Source organism: Denticeps clupeoides, chromosome 15, assembly GCF_900700375.1.
Source record: "Denticeps clupeoides chromosome 15, fDenClu1.1, whole genome shotgun sequence".
In the NCBI taxonomy this organism is placed as follows: domain Eukaryota; kingdom Metazoa; phylum Chordata; class Actinopteri; order Clupeiformes; family Denticipitidae; genus Denticeps; species Denticeps clupeoides.
This window is the reverse complement of record NC_041721.1, coordinates 12,468,991-12,487,509: the sequence shown is the minus strand read 5'-3', so window position 1 is coordinate 12,487,509 and position 18,519 is coordinate 12,468,991. Positions and strand designations below refer to the sequence as shown.

At 41.1% G+C, this 18,519-nt stretch overlaps 1 protein-coding gene across 7 annotated transcripts in view; it reads left to right on the top strand.

Annotated features, from left to right (window-relative positions):
- foxp2 (forkhead box P2) overlaps positions 1 to 18,080 on the top strand; it is a 104,577-nt gene extending 86,497 nt beyond the window's left edge. For 5 of the 7 annotated variants that reach the window (XM_028954583.1, XM_028954586.1, XM_028954587.1 and 2 more), the window contains 9 exons: positions 1,054 to 1,137; positions 2,725 to 2,790; positions 4,681 to 4,891; positions 5,486 to 5,562; positions 5,730 to 5,831; positions 8,394 to 8,515; positions 8,697 to 8,766; positions 9,787 to 9,998; positions 14,326 to 18,080. In XM_028954583.1, the coding sequence (XP_028810416.1) occupies positions 1,054 to 1,137; positions 2,725 to 2,790; positions 4,681 to 4,891; positions 5,486 to 5,562; positions 5,730 to 5,831; positions 8,394 to 8,515; positions 8,697 to 8,766; positions 9,787 to 9,998; positions 14,326 to 14,470 (1,089 nt within the window). In that variant the 3' untranslated portion in view covers positions 14,471 to 18,080. The remainder of the gene's footprint in view (positions 1 to 1,053; positions 1,138 to 2,724; positions 2,791 to 4,680; positions 4,892 to 5,485; positions 5,563 to 5,729; positions 5,832 to 8,393; positions 8,516 to 8,696; positions 8,767 to 9,786; positions 9,999 to 14,325) is intronic. The other 2 variants (XM_028954585.1, XM_028954582.1) reach the window with 1 other exon arrangement.
- Positions 18,081 to 18,519: the final 439 nt, after the last annotated feature.

The following is an 18,519-nucleotide window of genomic DNA, read 5'->3' as shown; positions in this document are numbered from 1 at the left end:
CCGATGCTGAGTGGCGTAGCACCTCCCCCTGAGTTGAGGAGTGCGAGCAGGACCCGCATAACACGCCCAGAACGGTCCCGGCCTGTCCCAGAGCAGCATCTGAGCAGCGCTGCCTTTGTTAACCCCATAGTTCTAAAAATAACAACGCACATCGCTTTTTTTACTACTTGAGACACACACATATCCACGCTTATATTGAAAAGCTGGTACACACACACACACACACACACACTTACTTGTTTTTTGTCAGAAAAAAAACACATGTAAACCATCACTGCTTGCAACATACAAATTTAACACACCGACACACATAGATAAACACACAAGATACGTCTTATGTTGTACCCAAGCGCTGTGTTTTTTTCCCCTCCCGTCCTCCATCCCCTCCTCTTCCTTGGCCCCGTCAGTAGTAATGAGGCCCAGTCTGCCGGGCGGAGTGGGCAGAGTGGCGAGGGGTTGAGCTCCTCATGCCGCCTGGTCGCTGTCACTCCCTTTGAGTTAGATTGATGATATCGGGCCGGCGGGGCCACTAACTGGACCTCTGAGGGCCCGGGGTTGGAGGCGCGGCGGCGCCCCTGCTGGCACCCTTCCTCGCCTGACCCCCCTCACCCTTCCAGCAGCTGCTGGCTGTGGTCCATCCCTAACAGTGTCCACCCCTGTTGGGGCTTAATTTATGGCCCGACTGGCTTGTTACTGTCAGAAGGCGTCCATGACCCAAATTCTGCTATTGACAAAAAGATGAAGTGCTATTTGTTTTCGTCTGACCTCTATCCCCCTGCCTTCCCCGCCACAAGCAGCAGGAATGTTTTTATTTTCCCAGTCTATCCCTCACTCCATCCCGAATCGCCTCTTCCCAAGTCCGTTTTCTCACATGTGGACCTCGGAGACCCCAGTCTGGGCATATGTAGGCTTCATTATGGCCAGACAAGCTCGATAACAAGATGTATTACTGTGGCAGTCTGGGGCAAAAATCGCTCATATCTAAAAACTTGTTTTATTTATTTATTTATGCAGTCCCGCTCATTCCCCATCTCTGTCTCTTTTTGTTAACAGCTTTCAAAAGAACGCGAGCGTCTTCAGGCGATGATGGCCCACTTGCACATGCGGCCCTCGGAGCCAAAGCCATCTCCCAAACCTGTGAGTGCATATTGGTCTACATACAGTAAACAGAGAGAAATGAGACACTTTAGGCAGACCGCTCTCTAAAGAGGGCCCTGGGACCGATGAGAGTATGAGAAGCCAATAGGATTTGTAATGCCATGTTACACACATCTCCATCAAACCCCTGCGTGTGTGTGTAATGATGATACCCTATTGGAGGGAGACAATACAGCAAGTGTATTAAATCATAGATTCGAGTCCTCTGCCAAAACGCTGGCCATTTCGTGGAGATGGATTTAATGTTCCAAACAACCTGTTGGCCAGTGATGGCTGTTTAGCGCTGTGACCAGAAGGGTCTCCTACAGGCAGCTGGGTGGAGGGGAAAAAGACAAATCTATTTTGGCTCAGCAAACAAACATCTGAAATCATACACGAAATCGAAATGACCAAAATGAGGTGGTAGAATAGCTAGCAATCAGAAAACAATCTAAAAGATCGCTGAAGAATAGAGGCTTGAAAAACAGAATTTTAAAAATAGATCATTTTGGTGCATCAAGATTATGTTTTCCATTAAAGCAAACCATATATTTCTATCAATCTAAATTTTTATGATTTTATACATTTTTTATATTTTTATTACATTATACACAAACATAATTTTTTTGTTTGGGGTGTATGTCATATTTTGTGCTGCTCTGCTGCTTACTAAAAGTTTAATTTCAGTAGAGTGATTTTCCTCCCCTCCTCCCTTCGTATAAAGTAATAATAATCATGAGATAGAGTAATTATCCGGTAAATCCATCAGGAATCACCCATTCGTTTTTTTTTTTTTTTTTTCTTTACCAATTTATTATTCAATCTTCCTTTTTAATCTTCAAAAACTCCAGCAGCTTGGTTACATCTACACTAATAAAAAAATTCTGCCTATAATCTGTGTGCTGAATATGAATGAATAATGTTAATGAGGTATTACATTACATAAACCGCACATGAAAGAGCTGCTAATTGCATTTGATGGGGAGCAATTAATCGGGAATTCTTAAACTAACCGACTCCAGACTCCTCGTCCTCTGCAAGCCTTTTTAAAAAATCGTTTTAATTATTTATTTATCTTTGTGTGATGCGTTAAAGCCATTATATAGGTCGATTCATTGTTTTACTTATTTACTTGTTTACTAGTATTTATTTATTATGTGCACATATTTATTGCACTTGTCGGGTAATATGGAGTTTGTGAGTGAACACACTGTAAAAAGACTGAAGAAAATGAGGGCTGGATAATAGTCATCTTAAAAGGGCTTGGTGCTTTCATGCCATTTGTGGTGGCTCAGGACCTGGCAGAACACACATTGATAAATATTAATAGTATGAATTTATTAGCGTGGAAGAAATGAGCCCTGTTGGTTCATCACCACACTCCCTTAACAGCTATCAGTACACGAACACAATGTGCCTCCACACAGTCTGTTATATGACCCCATTTACACTCGGAATGCCACTTCATTAAATGTTACCTTTTGGCCATGCCATGGATGGCTGAAAATCAAAGTTACCAAGGCTACAAGTCCTGAATTATGAGGGTTTTTCTTTCTGTCCTTCTCCCAACCATGAATATATATTCAGACGAGCTGCAATGGCAAAGAGCTCATCCCTCTTCCCTGTCTTTTCTCCTCTACACACCATATCTTAGTAAGTAAATTCCATTTTGCACACTGGCTTGTGAGTCATGCAAACGTATTATGCTTGTTGCTGTACCTGATTGGGAGCATGAAAAAAGAACAAGGGTTCAGTTGGTGAAAAAATTCTTGGGATACATAAATGCTCATGCTGTTAATGTATGTGATGGGACTTATTAAGAGCCTTTTTGAATATATATATATATCAGAATTCCTTGTTACTGATCTGTATTACAGTTCGTCCATGTGTTTCCTCGGCATGTTGAATGGAGGATTAAGTGGAAAACACTTCAAGGAGCAAGTCAGTTGCTTTGACCTGACCATTATTGAATTATATGGAGATTATATGTGTATCATACACATCAGATAGAGTGTTTGGGGTTGGAGGAGCGACTCCAGTAATTCTATCATATTTTAATAAACAAGCTTGTTGAAGAGGCATCCATGTGGCAGGATTACCATATCTGACCTGGTAACGGCATTTTAAAAAGCCCTTACTAGGACGAGAACAATGTCTTTAAGGCACTGAGTGTCAAGCTAAATAGAAAAATAAATGCATATTCGGTGAGAAATGCATTTCACAGTGTTTGCACTTATTTATTTTATTATTCCTTTATTATTTATTAATCTCCAAAGATGCTCCTCGTCATCCACACAAAAATTTCCTTCAGGGAATTTATCATGCCTTCCAATATATTATATATATATGTGGGGAAAAAACAATCTGATGACATTATCTCATTACCGTTAAGTGGCACTGTAATTGTCAGTGGAAACTCAGCGTGTCCAAACGAGGACGACCAACTTGACATTCTCTTCATATTTATCAACACGTGCCTCAAATTACCACCAATGCCATTCTCTCTTTCTCTAACCCCCCCGTCTATCTTCCGACTCTCCCCAGTCACTTCTAATTCAAACGTTCTTCCGGAATTCCACTTGCCAATTCACAATTAAGGCAATTTGGTTTGAATATGTAATGATGTCATTACCATTCGGGCGAATTAGTGGTGAGACTAAAGGTCAGTCAGGAATTTTCCAGTTGGTTGGAGCCTCTCACTTGAGATTTGGGACAGAACACGGAAGAGGAAGCTTGACTCAAAAAAAAAAGAACAAGGAAAACGTATTAGGAGTACATCTCTGTTTGGGCTAAATGCGACGTGCTTTTTTTGGGGGGGTTAAAGAGGGATAGACTGTGTGAATGTGTGTGTGTGTGTGTGTGTGTGTGTGTTTGTGCATGTGCACAGAGAGAGAGTTGCTAGTGCTGTGCTTTTTTGTACCTCAAAAGATCAGGTCTGTAAGGTCACAACAGCAGCAAAGCGAGGTGGCAGGTGGCAGCTTTCTGCACACACACACACACACACACAGACAAACCCCACACACACACAGAGTTCTTTCAGGATCGGAGATGGGCTGGGATAACACAGAGGCTGATCATTAGATAATCTTTAACAGCGTGCTCTAATTAGAATTCTTATGATACAATTTCATCCTGTAATTAGTGGAGATTGGCTGCTTCCTCTGCTGCTTATTAGTGGAAACACAGCTGTAGAAGCGAATCTGTTCTCATTTGTCAGAGCCTTTTAAAGTAAAGCCTCGCTCCCTCGCTTGCTTGAACACACACTCACACATGCACACACACAGAGACACACACACACACACACACACACACTCACGCTAGTTTAGAACGCTCCCAGAATGCTGCATCATGTTCCTGATAAATTCTCATCCAACATTCCAGCCAAGGTGTTCTAAGAATATTCTGAAATGAAACATTCTGATGGTCCAAAAATGTATTTATAGTTCACACAATTCAAACAGGGAACTAGAACATATTTCTTATTAATCAGGTTTCCTCCACCTCTTTCTGTACTCCCTTTCCGTCCCCCCTCCTTCCCAACAGCTAAACTTGGTGTCAAGCGTCACCATGTCAAAGAACCTGCCATCCATCTCCCCGCCCAACTTACCTCAGACGCCGACCACGCCCACAGCGCCCATCACTCCGCACTCCCAGATGCCCCAGGTGCCCTCTGTCCTCAGCCCGGCCAATGTGCCCAGCGCCGGTGCCATGCGGCGGCGCCACTCGGACAAATACTCCATGCCCCTGTCCTCAGGTAGATCATGATACAGAAAACACACACACACAGAGCCATTTACTTTATTCATTTGGGAAAATTAAATGGGAAGACAGCCCTCCCTACACACTTTATTTTTTATTATTCCTTCCCATGCAAAATAGACAAATACATCTGCTCACAGCATATAAATTTTACATGAATGCTAATTACAGTCAAATACGGAATGATACAGTATTTACTACATTTCGTTCCCACATGCATGTGTTAGATCGCGCATTTAGCAACCCTCTGTTTGATGTTTATATTTACTGGTGTTGCCACGTTGGCCCAAGCGGATATGAATTATTCATCCCGGAGAGGGGGGGGTGCTCACAGAAAAAATCTCCACGCCCGCTAATTTTACGGCTGTATTAATGTTTAAGATTTCTCGCGAGAGAGATTAATTAAAAATGTATTTTGTTAGACATGTAAAATGCTGATTTGATGTGCCCCCCCCTCAACACCCCCTTTCCCCTTCCTGCTGCGTGTTGCTTTTTAATTTTTATGAAACCCTGAGTGTCCCTCCTCTACCTCGAGGAGCCGCATTTACCAATTATTGCAGGAGGTGACACTGTATTTATTTTTTCGCAGAGATCGCCCCAAACTATGAGTTTTATAAGAACGCAGATGTCAGGCCTCCTTTTACGTATGCAACCCTCATAAGACAGGTGAGTGAGGAAAAATAAATTAACTGCCTGATTAGATTAAAATTAATTGCTGCTTGAATTAAGAACGGGCCTGGAGTGTGCGTGTGTGTGTGTGTGTGTGTGTGTGTGTGTGTGTGTGTGTCAGCCATAATTTGATGGCATCTCTTTTTTTTCTTTTTTTTTAACAGGCTATCATGGACTCGAATGACATGCAGTTAACGCTCAATGAGATTTACAGCTGGTTCACGCGAACCTTCGCCTACTTCAGACGCAATGCCGCCACCTGGAAGGTACAAAAAATCACAAGAAACTGCCCACTTTCTCTTCCTTTTTTTTTTTTTTTACCCAGAATGCTTCAAAAGACCAGTGGCCAAAGAGACATTTATTTACCTGACAGAAATAGATTAACGTTGCACTTGAATAGAGTAAATTTTCCCCCTCTTCACTCTCGCTCTCTTTCTTTCATTCTGTCCTCCTTCTTTCTTCCTCTTTCTGCTCTTGTGGATAAAAATGACAAGCGAAAGGATAATTCTGCTTCTGATATCGTTTTCTAATTTGGTGCAATTAATAGGCGAGGCTTGGCAGGGCGGAGTGGGCATGGACGTGCTAATTATCAGGCGGCCACTCAATCATCAGTACCTTTTGTCTCCCCCCTCCTTTCCATCCCTCGCTTCATCCCTCTCTCCCCTCTCCCTTCCTCTCCTGCATATTATTGGTTAATTAGTTTGAAAGATGGCTGTTTATCTTGCCAGGACTTGCAACATTTTTTTAAATGGTGTCTGTGTGTGCCTTTTCTTGGACATACCATTGCTCACACGTGTGTGTGTGTGTGTGTGTGTGTGTGTGTGTGTGTATTGAATGGCAAGAGAACGCACGCACACACACACACACACAGTGTGAGAGGTAAAGGCCGTCTGGACACAGGAATTATCCTGTCAGGGAAACGGAAGGAAGAAGGGGGGCGTCTGCACTTTATTTACCAGAACAAAAGGCCTCGTTTGTAACGCTGTCCCCGTCAACTTCATTGTCTGCCTCCCGACATGGAAAAAATAGAATCGGACAGAAACCACGTCTCTCCATCGCCTGGTTTAGTCAGACGGAGAGAAAGAAGAGGCCATTTGTCTGGGACAGAGAAAAGTCGTTTTCCGCTCACTCCCAACACAGGCTTTCATGTTCTACTCAGAGAGAGGAGCCCTGAGCTGAGCTCCACCTTCCTGGTTGTATGTTTGGGTGTGTTTTGACTTTTTGCACATCTGTGTATATATGTGTGTGTGTGTTTTGTATTTATATGTTAATGAGGCTCAAATGCTCATAATGACAGACAAAAAAAAAAGAGAACGTTGTGTAAAAGTGAGGACATTTTTCTTAAAGAATGTGTCTCTACATGTTTCTACATGTATATATGTGTGTGTGGGTGTGTGTGTGTTGGGGGCTTTTGTATTACAGCAGCACGTCTCTCATCAGCATGCTAAGCGTCTCAGAGCAGCACTAGATTTACCAAAGTGAATTAATTTGGATTTGGGATGCTAATGATTCTGGCGAATGATTGCGTATCCACGAGGGTGTGCACAAGCCCACTGTAGAGCAGGCCTGCCTGGGGACCCTCTCTCTGGACACAGACTCTTCTGTCTTATTGCTCCTCATTGTGCACTGAAATGTTTTAAAGACGAACAGATGGATCCCAACCCAGTCCACCCTGTCAACAGACGTAAATAAGTGGCCTTCTTTACTCCCGCCAACATTGAATATGGGATCTGTTCAATCACAGAAGACTAGAATATGGGATCTCTTCTTTGTGCAGAAGCCTTAGCGTTAGCCTGTCATTTGATTAACTGAGAGAATTTTTAAAAAGGAATGAAAGGTGATTTAATATCTCTGCTTGGTCTCATCAGCTCCGGTGGTGGTGATGGTGGGTGATGGGGGTCTCTCTCCCTCTCTTTCTCTCTCTGCTCCCACCTCTCTAGCAGCAGCTTATTAGTTTTAACTATATAGCATGCATAATAAAACTACTCATTTGCTCATTAATATTAAAATTATCATATTCTGAGCCATGGGCATTAAGATCAATCAAATCCTGGGATTTTCAGGTCAGATGCGAGATCTGCTTATGAGGTTTTTTTTTTCTTGATCCCCTCCTTTATAGTATCTCTTTCTTCGAGCAAAAAAACCACTGTACCTCGGTCAAGAAGTGACAGATAGATAAATTGTAATATTCAGGCTTTGCTGTGTGTTTTAATTAAAAAGAAACCTTGCAGCTCTAACAAAGGAATCAGCGTGTTGTGGGTGCGATTCTTTTACAAGGCATAGAAGCATTATTATTTACACACTTCTTGCAAACTATGTCTTTTGTTTTAAACGATACATTTCAAAATGTTTTGCCAAAAATGTCTTTTTTTTTTTTTATTACCAATTTTATTGTTTATGAAATTGAAGAATCAACATGAATGCCATTGTATTTCTTTTGTCACCATTTGCACCCAAGTTTGGGTTAATGTATGCATATTTGTGTATATTCATATATATTTTTTATAAATGACACAAATACTGTCCTTCCGTCGCCAGAGACGTGCAGCCGCTCTGCTCAGGGTATTCGGTGTATGAGCGAGCATGGCTGCTGACACGGGCATTATTTAAAAACAGCACTACTCCGTTCTGCCAACCAGCAGCCATTCTCCACGCTTATTACCTTCACAGGAGCTTAGTGCGCGTGATGGACATGCAGGCCTTTTTAACATTTGTAATCATTTTAACGTTGCTTTCATCATTCAGTGTATCGCAGCTCTGGTGTACCTGTCAGTCCAGCAGCGCATCTAACTACATTTCGGCTCCTTCATCTCCTGTTGTCTTGTTAGAACGCCGTCCGCCACAACCTGAGCCTACACAAGTGCTTTGTCCGCGTGGAGAATGTGAAGGGTGCCGTGTGGACTGTGGACGAGATTGAGTACCAAAAACGGCGGTCTCAGAAGATCACAGGGTAAGTCAAGTTGAACATTATGCAAGGGAAATTACACTTTGGTCCACATTTTAAGGATTCCCCTTCCCAAATATTTTCATTGTTGCTTAATCAAGACCAGATTATTAATTATGCCACTGTACAGTCATTCAATGAAATTCAACTCCTAAAAAAAACGACTTTTTTTTATTTTTATTTTCAGAAGCCCATCACTGGTGAAGAATTTACCGTCTAGTTTGGGATATGGAACAGCTTTAAATGCAAGCTTGCAGGTGAGCTGGGGTGGTGTTTTCTGAAAACCAGTTTGTAATAGATTACATAAAAAATAATCATAGTACGATTTGTTTTTTTGTTTATTGATAGTTTAAGTGTAGGTTAGTTTAGGTATCGGTTAAGGAGGTCTTATAGGTTTTTATGCAACTGAAATGCATGTATTACATTCTTATGTCCTCACAAAACTGAAGGTCCTCCTGAAACAAACGTGTGTGGGGACACACTTGCCTTATCTTTTTGTCTGTCTGTCTGTCTGGCACTTGTCACTAGCAGACAAGAAGGACACCCTGTGGCAGCCACAGGAAGCAGCTCCTCCTCCCCCCCTCCGTCTCTCTGTTTCTCTCTTCCCCTTTCTGCTGTCCTCTCCCTCAGATTGATAGCAGACTTTGCAAATGCAAGGGCATACGCATTAATATTTATCCGAGCTGTCATAAATGATTTGGCTTCGTAGTGTCGGGCAGTGAGGTGCTCATGGCGAAAACTTTAAAAATTTAATTACTGTATCTAACTTTAATGTGCATATGGCGAAAGTGTGAGGAGTTTTCATTATTTTTTTCGTGGGGGGGTTTAGGTAAAGTTTTGGGGGCATTGCGAGTCCTGTTTTTGAGGATAAATTGCAGTCTCCGCTGTCAGAGGTGAACTCCTCATCTGGCACAGAATGTGAAAGCTGTCCAAAAATACACACCATTCCTGCACTGCATGTTCATTTGAGGAGCCGAGGTGCCACAACATGTGGAGAAAATGTTATAAATGTTACACAAGTGATGACTCATGTCAGAGCGGTGACGTCAGGACTGGTTATGAGCTGTGACTGTAACACACACACACACACTCACACACTGCAGCTCTCCACCTTATACATACCCAGGTTTCCCCATATGGTTAATCCAAGTTTTGTACCACTTTGTGTTTTACAGCGTTTCAAAGCCAGGGCAGCTGATGTGTCACATGACTGAATGTCATGAATGAGCTACCCGGATTAACAGTAATTAACAGCTAACTCTCTCCATCTGACTCAGGCGGCGTTGGCGGAGACGTCCCTGCCGTTGCTGGGGGCTACGGGACTGATGAACAGCAGTGCATCTGGGCTGATGGGTGGGAGCCCACCGATGCTGATGACCGGTAGCCCACCCAGCCTGCCGCCCTCCATCCACGAGGATTTCAACGGCACCCTGGAATATCTGGACACCAATGGCCACAGCAGCCCAGGCTACTCCCCACCGACACACCTGTGAGTGCACACGCACTTTTTAAACAACGTTCACACACCCCACGTGACACCTCATATTCATACTGTATATATCAAAATATTCATAGATGTCATCTTTTTTATTATTAACATTCTTTTGAATGGAACACAACAACCATGTCACCACCAAGAAAAAATAATAATAACAAGAAGAGATTTCATTTAAAAGGGCAAAGTTTAACACGACATTAACAGCTCAGAAGCGATTAATTACTCCTGTATCTGCTTTTTAGGGGTTTAGATGTTATATTTTATGCAAGGCTGTCCCTATTAATATTTAGCAGCTAACTATATCATTAATTACTCTAAAATCTTTGCTTTTCCATCTTTTTTAATGGAGCAGAGAGAGAAGGCCCATTAAAAATGAATGTGTTGTGGGTTTCAGAAACGTGTATGTAAGGGCTGTGTGTCACATGTGTGCTTTGGTGGGTTTATCACACACACACACACACACACACACACACACAACTGTACTCACACAAACACTGTATTTGTCCTTATGTCTCAGTCACAATTTCTCTATGGATTGCCAATGTATATTATGCAGTTAATTAGTCTTAGTCAGCTCTAGTTTTGTTTATGAGGTTGTGCCACAGTTATTATGGGCTGTTAAGATTGACGATTCTCCATATACAGAAGCCCCACTGTCCCGTGTTCAGACTTCACAAAGCAGAACTCTTTCCTCTTTCTAGAGGAAATGAGAGACCCACTTTAAACATGGCAGCAGCGAAAGCTCCAAAAGCTTGCTAGAAAATATAAAAAGTATTTTGGACACCAGATGTACGGGGGAAACCAAAAGATGCGGACAAGCCCTTTTGCAAGAAGTGCTTCAAACTTGTCGCTATCAAATCGAGCAGCAGGACAGGCTTAGTAAAGCATTTGAAACAACATCACTCCGACTTATACACGGAGTTTCGAGAGGGCGGTAAAGATGTTGTTCAAACGCAATATGAATATTTTAATTGCCTCTGTCAAGCTGTACTGCTGAAGTAAGTTAAGTACAAGAATGGCTGTGTCTTCGCTTCTCTCTGCGTTGTACTATTATATAATTGCACAGCGCATTTATTCTTCACTTCTGTGGCATACAGCATTAAAATACATTTCTTTCATTTATTCATTTATTTTTTTCATTTATCAATGTATTTATTTATTCATGTAGTGTGTGTGTGTGTGTGTGTGTGTGTGTGTGTGTACATATATATGTTATAACTTAATTTTAAATAATCTAAAAATATTCAATATGTATTAAAAAATGTAGATTTTAAAAGTTCCATGTGATGCCATAGTATCGAAAATAGTATCGCGTATCGAATACCATCCTTAGTATCATGACAAGCCTACTTTCTAGCATATTCTAGAAAACAAGAGTAGACTTGACTAGAAAACCCCCACCCCCACCACCCTCGTGTCCTACACAGCCACTATGTTCACAAAATGGAATAAGTGTGTTTTTGGCAAGTGCAAATCTGGGATGCACTGAATAATGAAGGGACGAGAGACAGAGAGAGAGAGGGGTAGGTAAGTTAAGAGGCCAGTGCACGTGCTCGCTCTCTGGAGGAAGCCGACCCACCATGTCCATTCAACAGCTAGACAAGACCCTTTGTCTCCCGTTTAAGAGGTTAATGCTCTCAGCCTGCGCAGATAGCTGCAGGCATGTTAGCGTCCGCGTTTGTGTGTTTGTGTGTGTGTGTGTGTGTTTGTGTGTGTGTGTTGAGGGGGCTATTGTGAAATGCAGGGAAGGAAACAGGGCAACCAAGATGCTGCGAAGCTCTCACATCATTTTGAGTTCAGGAAGTGTGAAATGTTTTCATACTCTCCACTCACACACACTAATGTCCTTCTCCGCACGCCTAGTACATACCTGCCATTATTGCTGGTGATAATGCCTCCGTGATGCCTGCATGCCTGCTTCATAACACAATCATGCGTCACACACACACGCACACATATTCATAGCACCCAACTCCATCATGCCAGCATCTCATTAAAACCCAAATGACTCATCTCCATGTCTTAATACAATGCATAACCAGGACTAATACATTCTGTACCTGGTCCCTCCCTTCCTCGGCGAGCACATGAGCGCGCCGCTGATTTCTAATGAATGCAAATGAAAGCGGTAAGATGGGCCTGCGCCCACATTAGCAGACATAAAGGGCTTTCCTCATTTCCCATGGCCGGCGGGGCCCCCATCAACACCTCAATTTCCAAGCGTCTCAGAGATTATGTGTCTGAGAGGTTGTTTACTCGCTATGATGGAGGCGGGCGGCGGTGAACTTTGCGACTGGATTTTGATTTTAAGCTGCATTAAAGTCATGTCGACACCCACTCATTAGCGTGTTTTCGGAAATCGCTGTCCTGTTGAAGGTAACCATTGATCTGAAACAGTGGTTCACCATGGGCACGCTGTACTAGGGGTGGAACAATAGGTTGTAAATGATACGCTATCCATATAATATTGAGCATGAAGTTCGGGCTGGATTCTTAAAATTGGGGTTTGTTTGCAATACAACAGTAATGTTATGGTTGATTCACCTATCTGACGTATGTAATATTTTTGCATTGATTCAAACAGGGATTGGTTTACAATCAAATTGTAAAATGCTTTTAAAAGTTCCTTCATTGTTTCTTCTTTCTTTTTCAGTTACTCCAGTATTACTATTGTATAGTAGACAACTGTCCAGCTACATAAAACGTTTCACTGAATCAGAATTATTAAATCATTGTGATAATGTGATTGCCACTCTCAAGCATCATTCTAAAGTCCGGCATTTCTGTATTTATGTTTATTAACATACACCCTAAAACAAGAAAAATGGATTTTATTTCATTGACTATATCGAATTTTTCTTGCATTTGAATAAATCCCGCATACACTGGTAAAAAAAGTGCCAGAATTTGACCAGCAGCTCTTTCTACATGTTGCAGATTAGCAGAGTGATATCTTTTAAGGTGAGGGTTGATTCTTGAGAACCGAGGTTAAATGTACAGTAAGAGGTCACTATACTGTAGACTCCTCTCTCTATATAATCACTTACAGTTCAGGGTGTGCCTGTGTGTGTGTGTGTGTGTGTGGATGCCGTTGAGGGCAATGTTCCTCCCAAAAAAGCTAACCCATCCTTGACAAGATTTGAATATTAATTTATTTTGCTATAAATATTAAAGCAATCTGTACCTTTTAAAATTCTTTTCAAATTCAAAGTTCCCCTTACCATTGATGAACGGAGCCCAGGAGATAGCTGGCAGACACGTTCTAATACAGAGACTGCTTGATAAGGGTTTTCTCTGCCTCTCTCTTTTTTAAAGTCAGCAGGGATTTCCCGATGCGTCCGACGTGTCAGAAATAATTAGGTTTTGTCAGATTTATCATCATGGCACAAACCCTAACCCGGAGAAGGGCCCTGGATCATGTTAAGCCTTGTTTGTGTGTGACAGCCTTATTATTCTTGTTAGTAGCCTGACTTCCGCCCCTCTCTTACTCATTTTCCTCCTCCTCCTCTCTGTTGTGCTGGTGTGAAGTGGTCCCTCTAAAAATATATATAAATATATATAATATTTTTTGTTATTGACAGTCAGTAAAGATATTTATCCGTTTGGAGTTAAAAAACACGGATCAGGGGGTCCGAGCCGAGCTGCCAGGGCTGAAGTTGATTAATGGCGGAAGTCTGGCTCTGAGCTTCGCCTCTCGAGGAGTCAGGGCAGCATCACCTGCATATTAAAGAGGGGCTGCACTTTCTATTAACAAGATAAAAAAAGCCTCCCCACTCCCCTTGCTTTAGGGGGTGTGGGGATGAGAATTCTCCTTTTTCTTTTTTTTTCCCCCACCAACATTATTTATAATGGGAGCCAACTATTTCGCCAGGTGCCTGTTGACGCGGCATCTTGCTCCGCCCCTTTTGTCTACAACATCGGGCTAATGGTGTTGAGTGCATATAGACAAGGGACCAACACGTAAAGTGTTGAATAACAGAAACTATAGGAACAATTCCCGGGTTATGTGTGCAAGAATATATCAATGCATTCTGCAAAATTTATTTATAGGATTCTATTCTCTTCTTGTAATTACCTTTTACAAATAGCAGCGTAGCAGAAATCTGTGATCTGAGGGGACAGTTTGACACCTGAGAGCAAACTACTCAGATATTTATAAGTCCTGATGTACATGACTATGTTGGACAGATGGGAGTGAGAGGAGGAGGAAGGGAAGATGACAGGAGGAATGGAAGGAAAGGGACCTGGAGCAGTTGATAATTAAGCTAATTAAAAGCATTGAGAATTTTTTGCGTTTCTTTTTGTGTCTCTCATTCAGGCCGTCCATTCACGTGAAAGAGGAGCCGCTGAACATGGACGATGACGACTGTCCGATGTCGCTGGTGACAACAGCCAATCACAGTCCAGAGCTGGAGAACGACCGGGAGTTGGAGGAGGGGAACCTATCGGAGGATCTGGAGTGATGAGTTTCCTCCTGGCCCTGACTACGAACCCCACCAAAATCCTCCCACCGACACCATCATTCAGATACCCCACCCTGAAACCACTCCGCAACCAAACAGAGCCCAGCAGACTGGAACTGTGACTATTTATTACGCATGCATCTGGGACAAACAGGCCCAAAGAAACTCTTTGTTGCAGCCTTTTGGGAATCAACAGAACCAGCATGAGATGTCTGGTTTTTAAAAAAAAAAAAAAAGAAAAGAAACTTTTGAAAAACAAACAAAAAATCCACAAAGACAAGATTTTTTTTTCCTTTTTTTTTTTTTCTCAAGCAGCTTGGAAAAGGTCGCATTTGGACAACAAATGGACATTGCCTAAGGAATGGGACTGGTGTTTTTAAAAGGAAAAGTCAAGCCCAGGCATATTTGTTGAGTAGAAAGCTGACGGCCTCATATACTGCCAAAAAAAATCTTTTTAAGTTTGTGAATATCCATCCCACAGTAGTTGTTGACATTAGAGACAATTGCTGGTTCAATTCGAGTTGTTGCTCTGTCTTCATTTGCACAGGAGTAGTATCAGAATTTAGCGTCACTGCCTGTATGTTGCTCAAAAGATCTTAAACAACAGTCATTTTTTGTGTGTTTTCCCTCCTCCTGTTCATTTTCTCATTTTTTTTGCTCCGTCGCGCATTTTTGAGTTTCTTCACAACTGTAAATGCCCATCTCCTGACCACGCCAACAACAGAACCACACTCTCAAGACTGTTGCAGCTGTCCCAAAAAAGTCTCTTCTCTGTTCGTGCTGAAAAAAGTGATCTGTGATACTAAGTTGAAATGTAACTGTTTGTGAGTACCACGCTAGTAGAGAAAAAAAAAACGTAAAAAAGATGCAACTCTGCATATTCTACTGCTCTCTTTTTACCTCCTCCATCGAAAGCTTTGTCTACCTGCAAACAGTCACAGGCAACAGCTAGAAACCAAAGCCAACACTATCAATGGCCAATAGCTTAGACAGAAGCCACCAGATCGATGGTCCGCCTTCTGTGACTTTAAACAAGTACAAAGAGAAAGCTTTTTATTTCCTATTATTACCTTTTTTCTGTCCGAAAACTACCTTCAATTAACCTCTGGGATTATTATGTCATTAAAGCCCTGTACAAAGATCTTTTTTTCTTTATTTTCTACCAATTTTGGTGTATTTGAAAATGGGGGTAGAGTGTCCACTTTTTAAAGGGAGGTTGAGGAGCCGGAAATGTGAAATGAGAAATTTTCTCAACATGCTGGGAGCAGTTCCAAGTGGATCATGACCAAAACAAGTATTTATATATCAGTGGAAGTGCAGAAAAAAATTATAATGTTGTGAAGGTTTTTTTTTCTTTCTTTTTTTTGTTCCTTTGTGTATTTTTAAATTTTGATTTATTTGTGTATTTTTCCATTGTGTAATTTAGTTTTATTGTGAATGTGTACTGTTCAGTGGGACTGTCAGTAATGTCAGTAATAAGTCTTTATTGTCATAGGGTTTGTACAGCAACAATTGAAACTGAAATGACATTTAAGTAACCAAACCTGTTTGATTCCTAGATAAGCCAAAAAAACAAGTCAGTTGGTTTGAAACGGCTCAGTATAAATCAAAAAATAGCCATTGCAGAAAAGATGACAGAGGGCGGGAAAAACGAATTTCTAGGTGATGTTTGCTTGATTCCATGAATACACATTATGTGTTTCCCAGCATTTGGTTACATAGCCGAAATTGTGTTAGACATCAGTTGCTTTTTACTTTTCATTTTTTATTGCATTTATGGTTCAGCGATTCAGTCCTCTGTAGCCAGTGTCATCTAGAAACATGGACGTTGCTTTAATGGTCTTATCTGCATTGTCAGCCAAACCAAAGTTACACAAAATTCTGCCTCTCCCTTATCGGGAAAGAAACAAACGAATGCCAATTGAACCACCTTCACACAGTCCAGTATATATATTTTTTTCTTAGATTCTTATATTTTCATCTGCTGTCTTTCCTGATTCTCATTCTGATTCTCAAGTGTCACTGCAGAAAGTTGTCTTCAAATTGATAATGTTTTTGTATTGTATCTAAAATATGTGTCTACTTTCTGTGTATGGGAACATAAAGTGCATATGTTTGCTTTCAAGCATTGTGCCAAGCCCAGGAGGTTGGCTGCGACGCCTCACACACACACACACACACACAAACACACACTCATATATACATATATATGCACACACAGACATAAATTCATATTTTCAACATTTATATGCCAGTTCCCTCAAAGACGGAGCCCAGGAACAAAGCTTATCCCTCATTCTTTGCTGGAGTCAGCAAATTGACTTGAAGATGACGTTCATAATAATCTTATCACACCAAATATAAGGACACAGCGTCTTTCAAAAAAGGGTTTTCCCACTTACCCAAAAAAAAGGCTTTTGAAAAAGGTTCTACCTCTGCACAACAATTTTTTTTTTCCGAACAATTCTGTCAGATTGCACGAGTTATTGGAATGCCGAAAGAGCATTTACACTCTTCTGCGCTTGTCTCCTAGGATGTGACCAATAGACGGTTTATATTTCTGGTCGGAATTGGAAGATTTGCATTGTAAAAAAGCTGTCCTCAAACATTTGTAGAATGATGTAAAAAAAAAAAACTTAACTGTAAGGGGATATGGTGTTTTAAAAATGCATGTCTAAAACTCATTTGGTGGACTGGAACTACGAATTAAATAAAACGCATATAAATGAACAACTATTGGGATGGTGGCCTAAGTGTACAATGCACACGAATGCATAACTCAGCTGTACTGTTTCGGGAAGGAAAAATATCTCAGCCGCAGAATGCATATTACCTGTAGATTTTGCATGGGTTTTGTAAAAATAAAAAGGAAAAAAAAAAAAGAAAAAAAGTCTAAAATATTTGCTTGCACACAAAAAAATCCAGAAAACATAAATCTCCAGATCTCCTAATCTACTCCACCAGATTTTAGGGTTGTCTGGAACTTTCTGGGATGATTTTGTCTGTATTTTGATAATTGTGCATATTATGTATAAAAAATGTTGGTGGACCCATACATTTACCATACATTTTTTTCTAAGATGAAAGAGAAAAAAATCAGTGTTTCTTTTTTTCTTAATTTCAAGAAAATTTTTACTCTTCTCTCTCATTGCTTGCTAAGAATAGCAAACCTGCATCTTTTCTGCATCTGCTTTGCGTAGCTGTAAAGCTTTAAAATAATGTGTGTATTTATTGCTTGTACCTCTGTGCATACGTTATGAAGCATCATGTCTGGCCGTTAAGTCATGTATCCTTTCTACTACTATCATTCTCTAATAATTGGGAAATATGATCCCCTATGTATACAGTAAATTGGAACTGTAGCAAAAAAAACATGTTAATGTAATTGGTGAATACATTTTGTTTGTTTGTTTGTTTTTTGGTTTCCTTTATTTGAGGTAAATTCATTTTTTGATACTCTTCATTACCGTGTACTGTGTCCATACGTTAAGAGAGTAGAGGTCATGACTGAAAATTGTAACAAGACATTAATTATTATTATTTTCTGTATTCATGGCTTTACACTGCTGAATAAAATAAAGGACCAAAACTTAGGAATTTGAAAACTGTCTACCTCCAACATCAGGGATTTCCTACGTTTTTTTTGTATCTTTAAAAGGAACAGTCATGAAAATTGGGGGCATTGACATTACGCTTTTATGCAACGTAAAGGATTTTTTTTGTTGTTGTTGCTAGACGGCCTCGAAAGAGAAGACGAAAAAGGAGACCCTGAAAAAAAAAAACAATTAAAGTTTAATGGCTGTGTTACAATCCTTTGTTCAAGGCTCCTAACGCCTAGAGTGTTGTTTAGATGACTGGCAGGGTCGCGGTTGGGTCTGCGGACGTTGACTAATGCATCAATGCGTCGGGGTCCCTGCGTTTGATGTTTTGGCGGAGCCTCAGCAGAGCCGAAAGTTAGAAAGGGTAATTTTTGGTGTTACGGCCCTCACCGGGGCACTGCTGGCTAATCCTCAAACTGCCGCTCTTCTCTTTGGTCTCCGACCAAACAG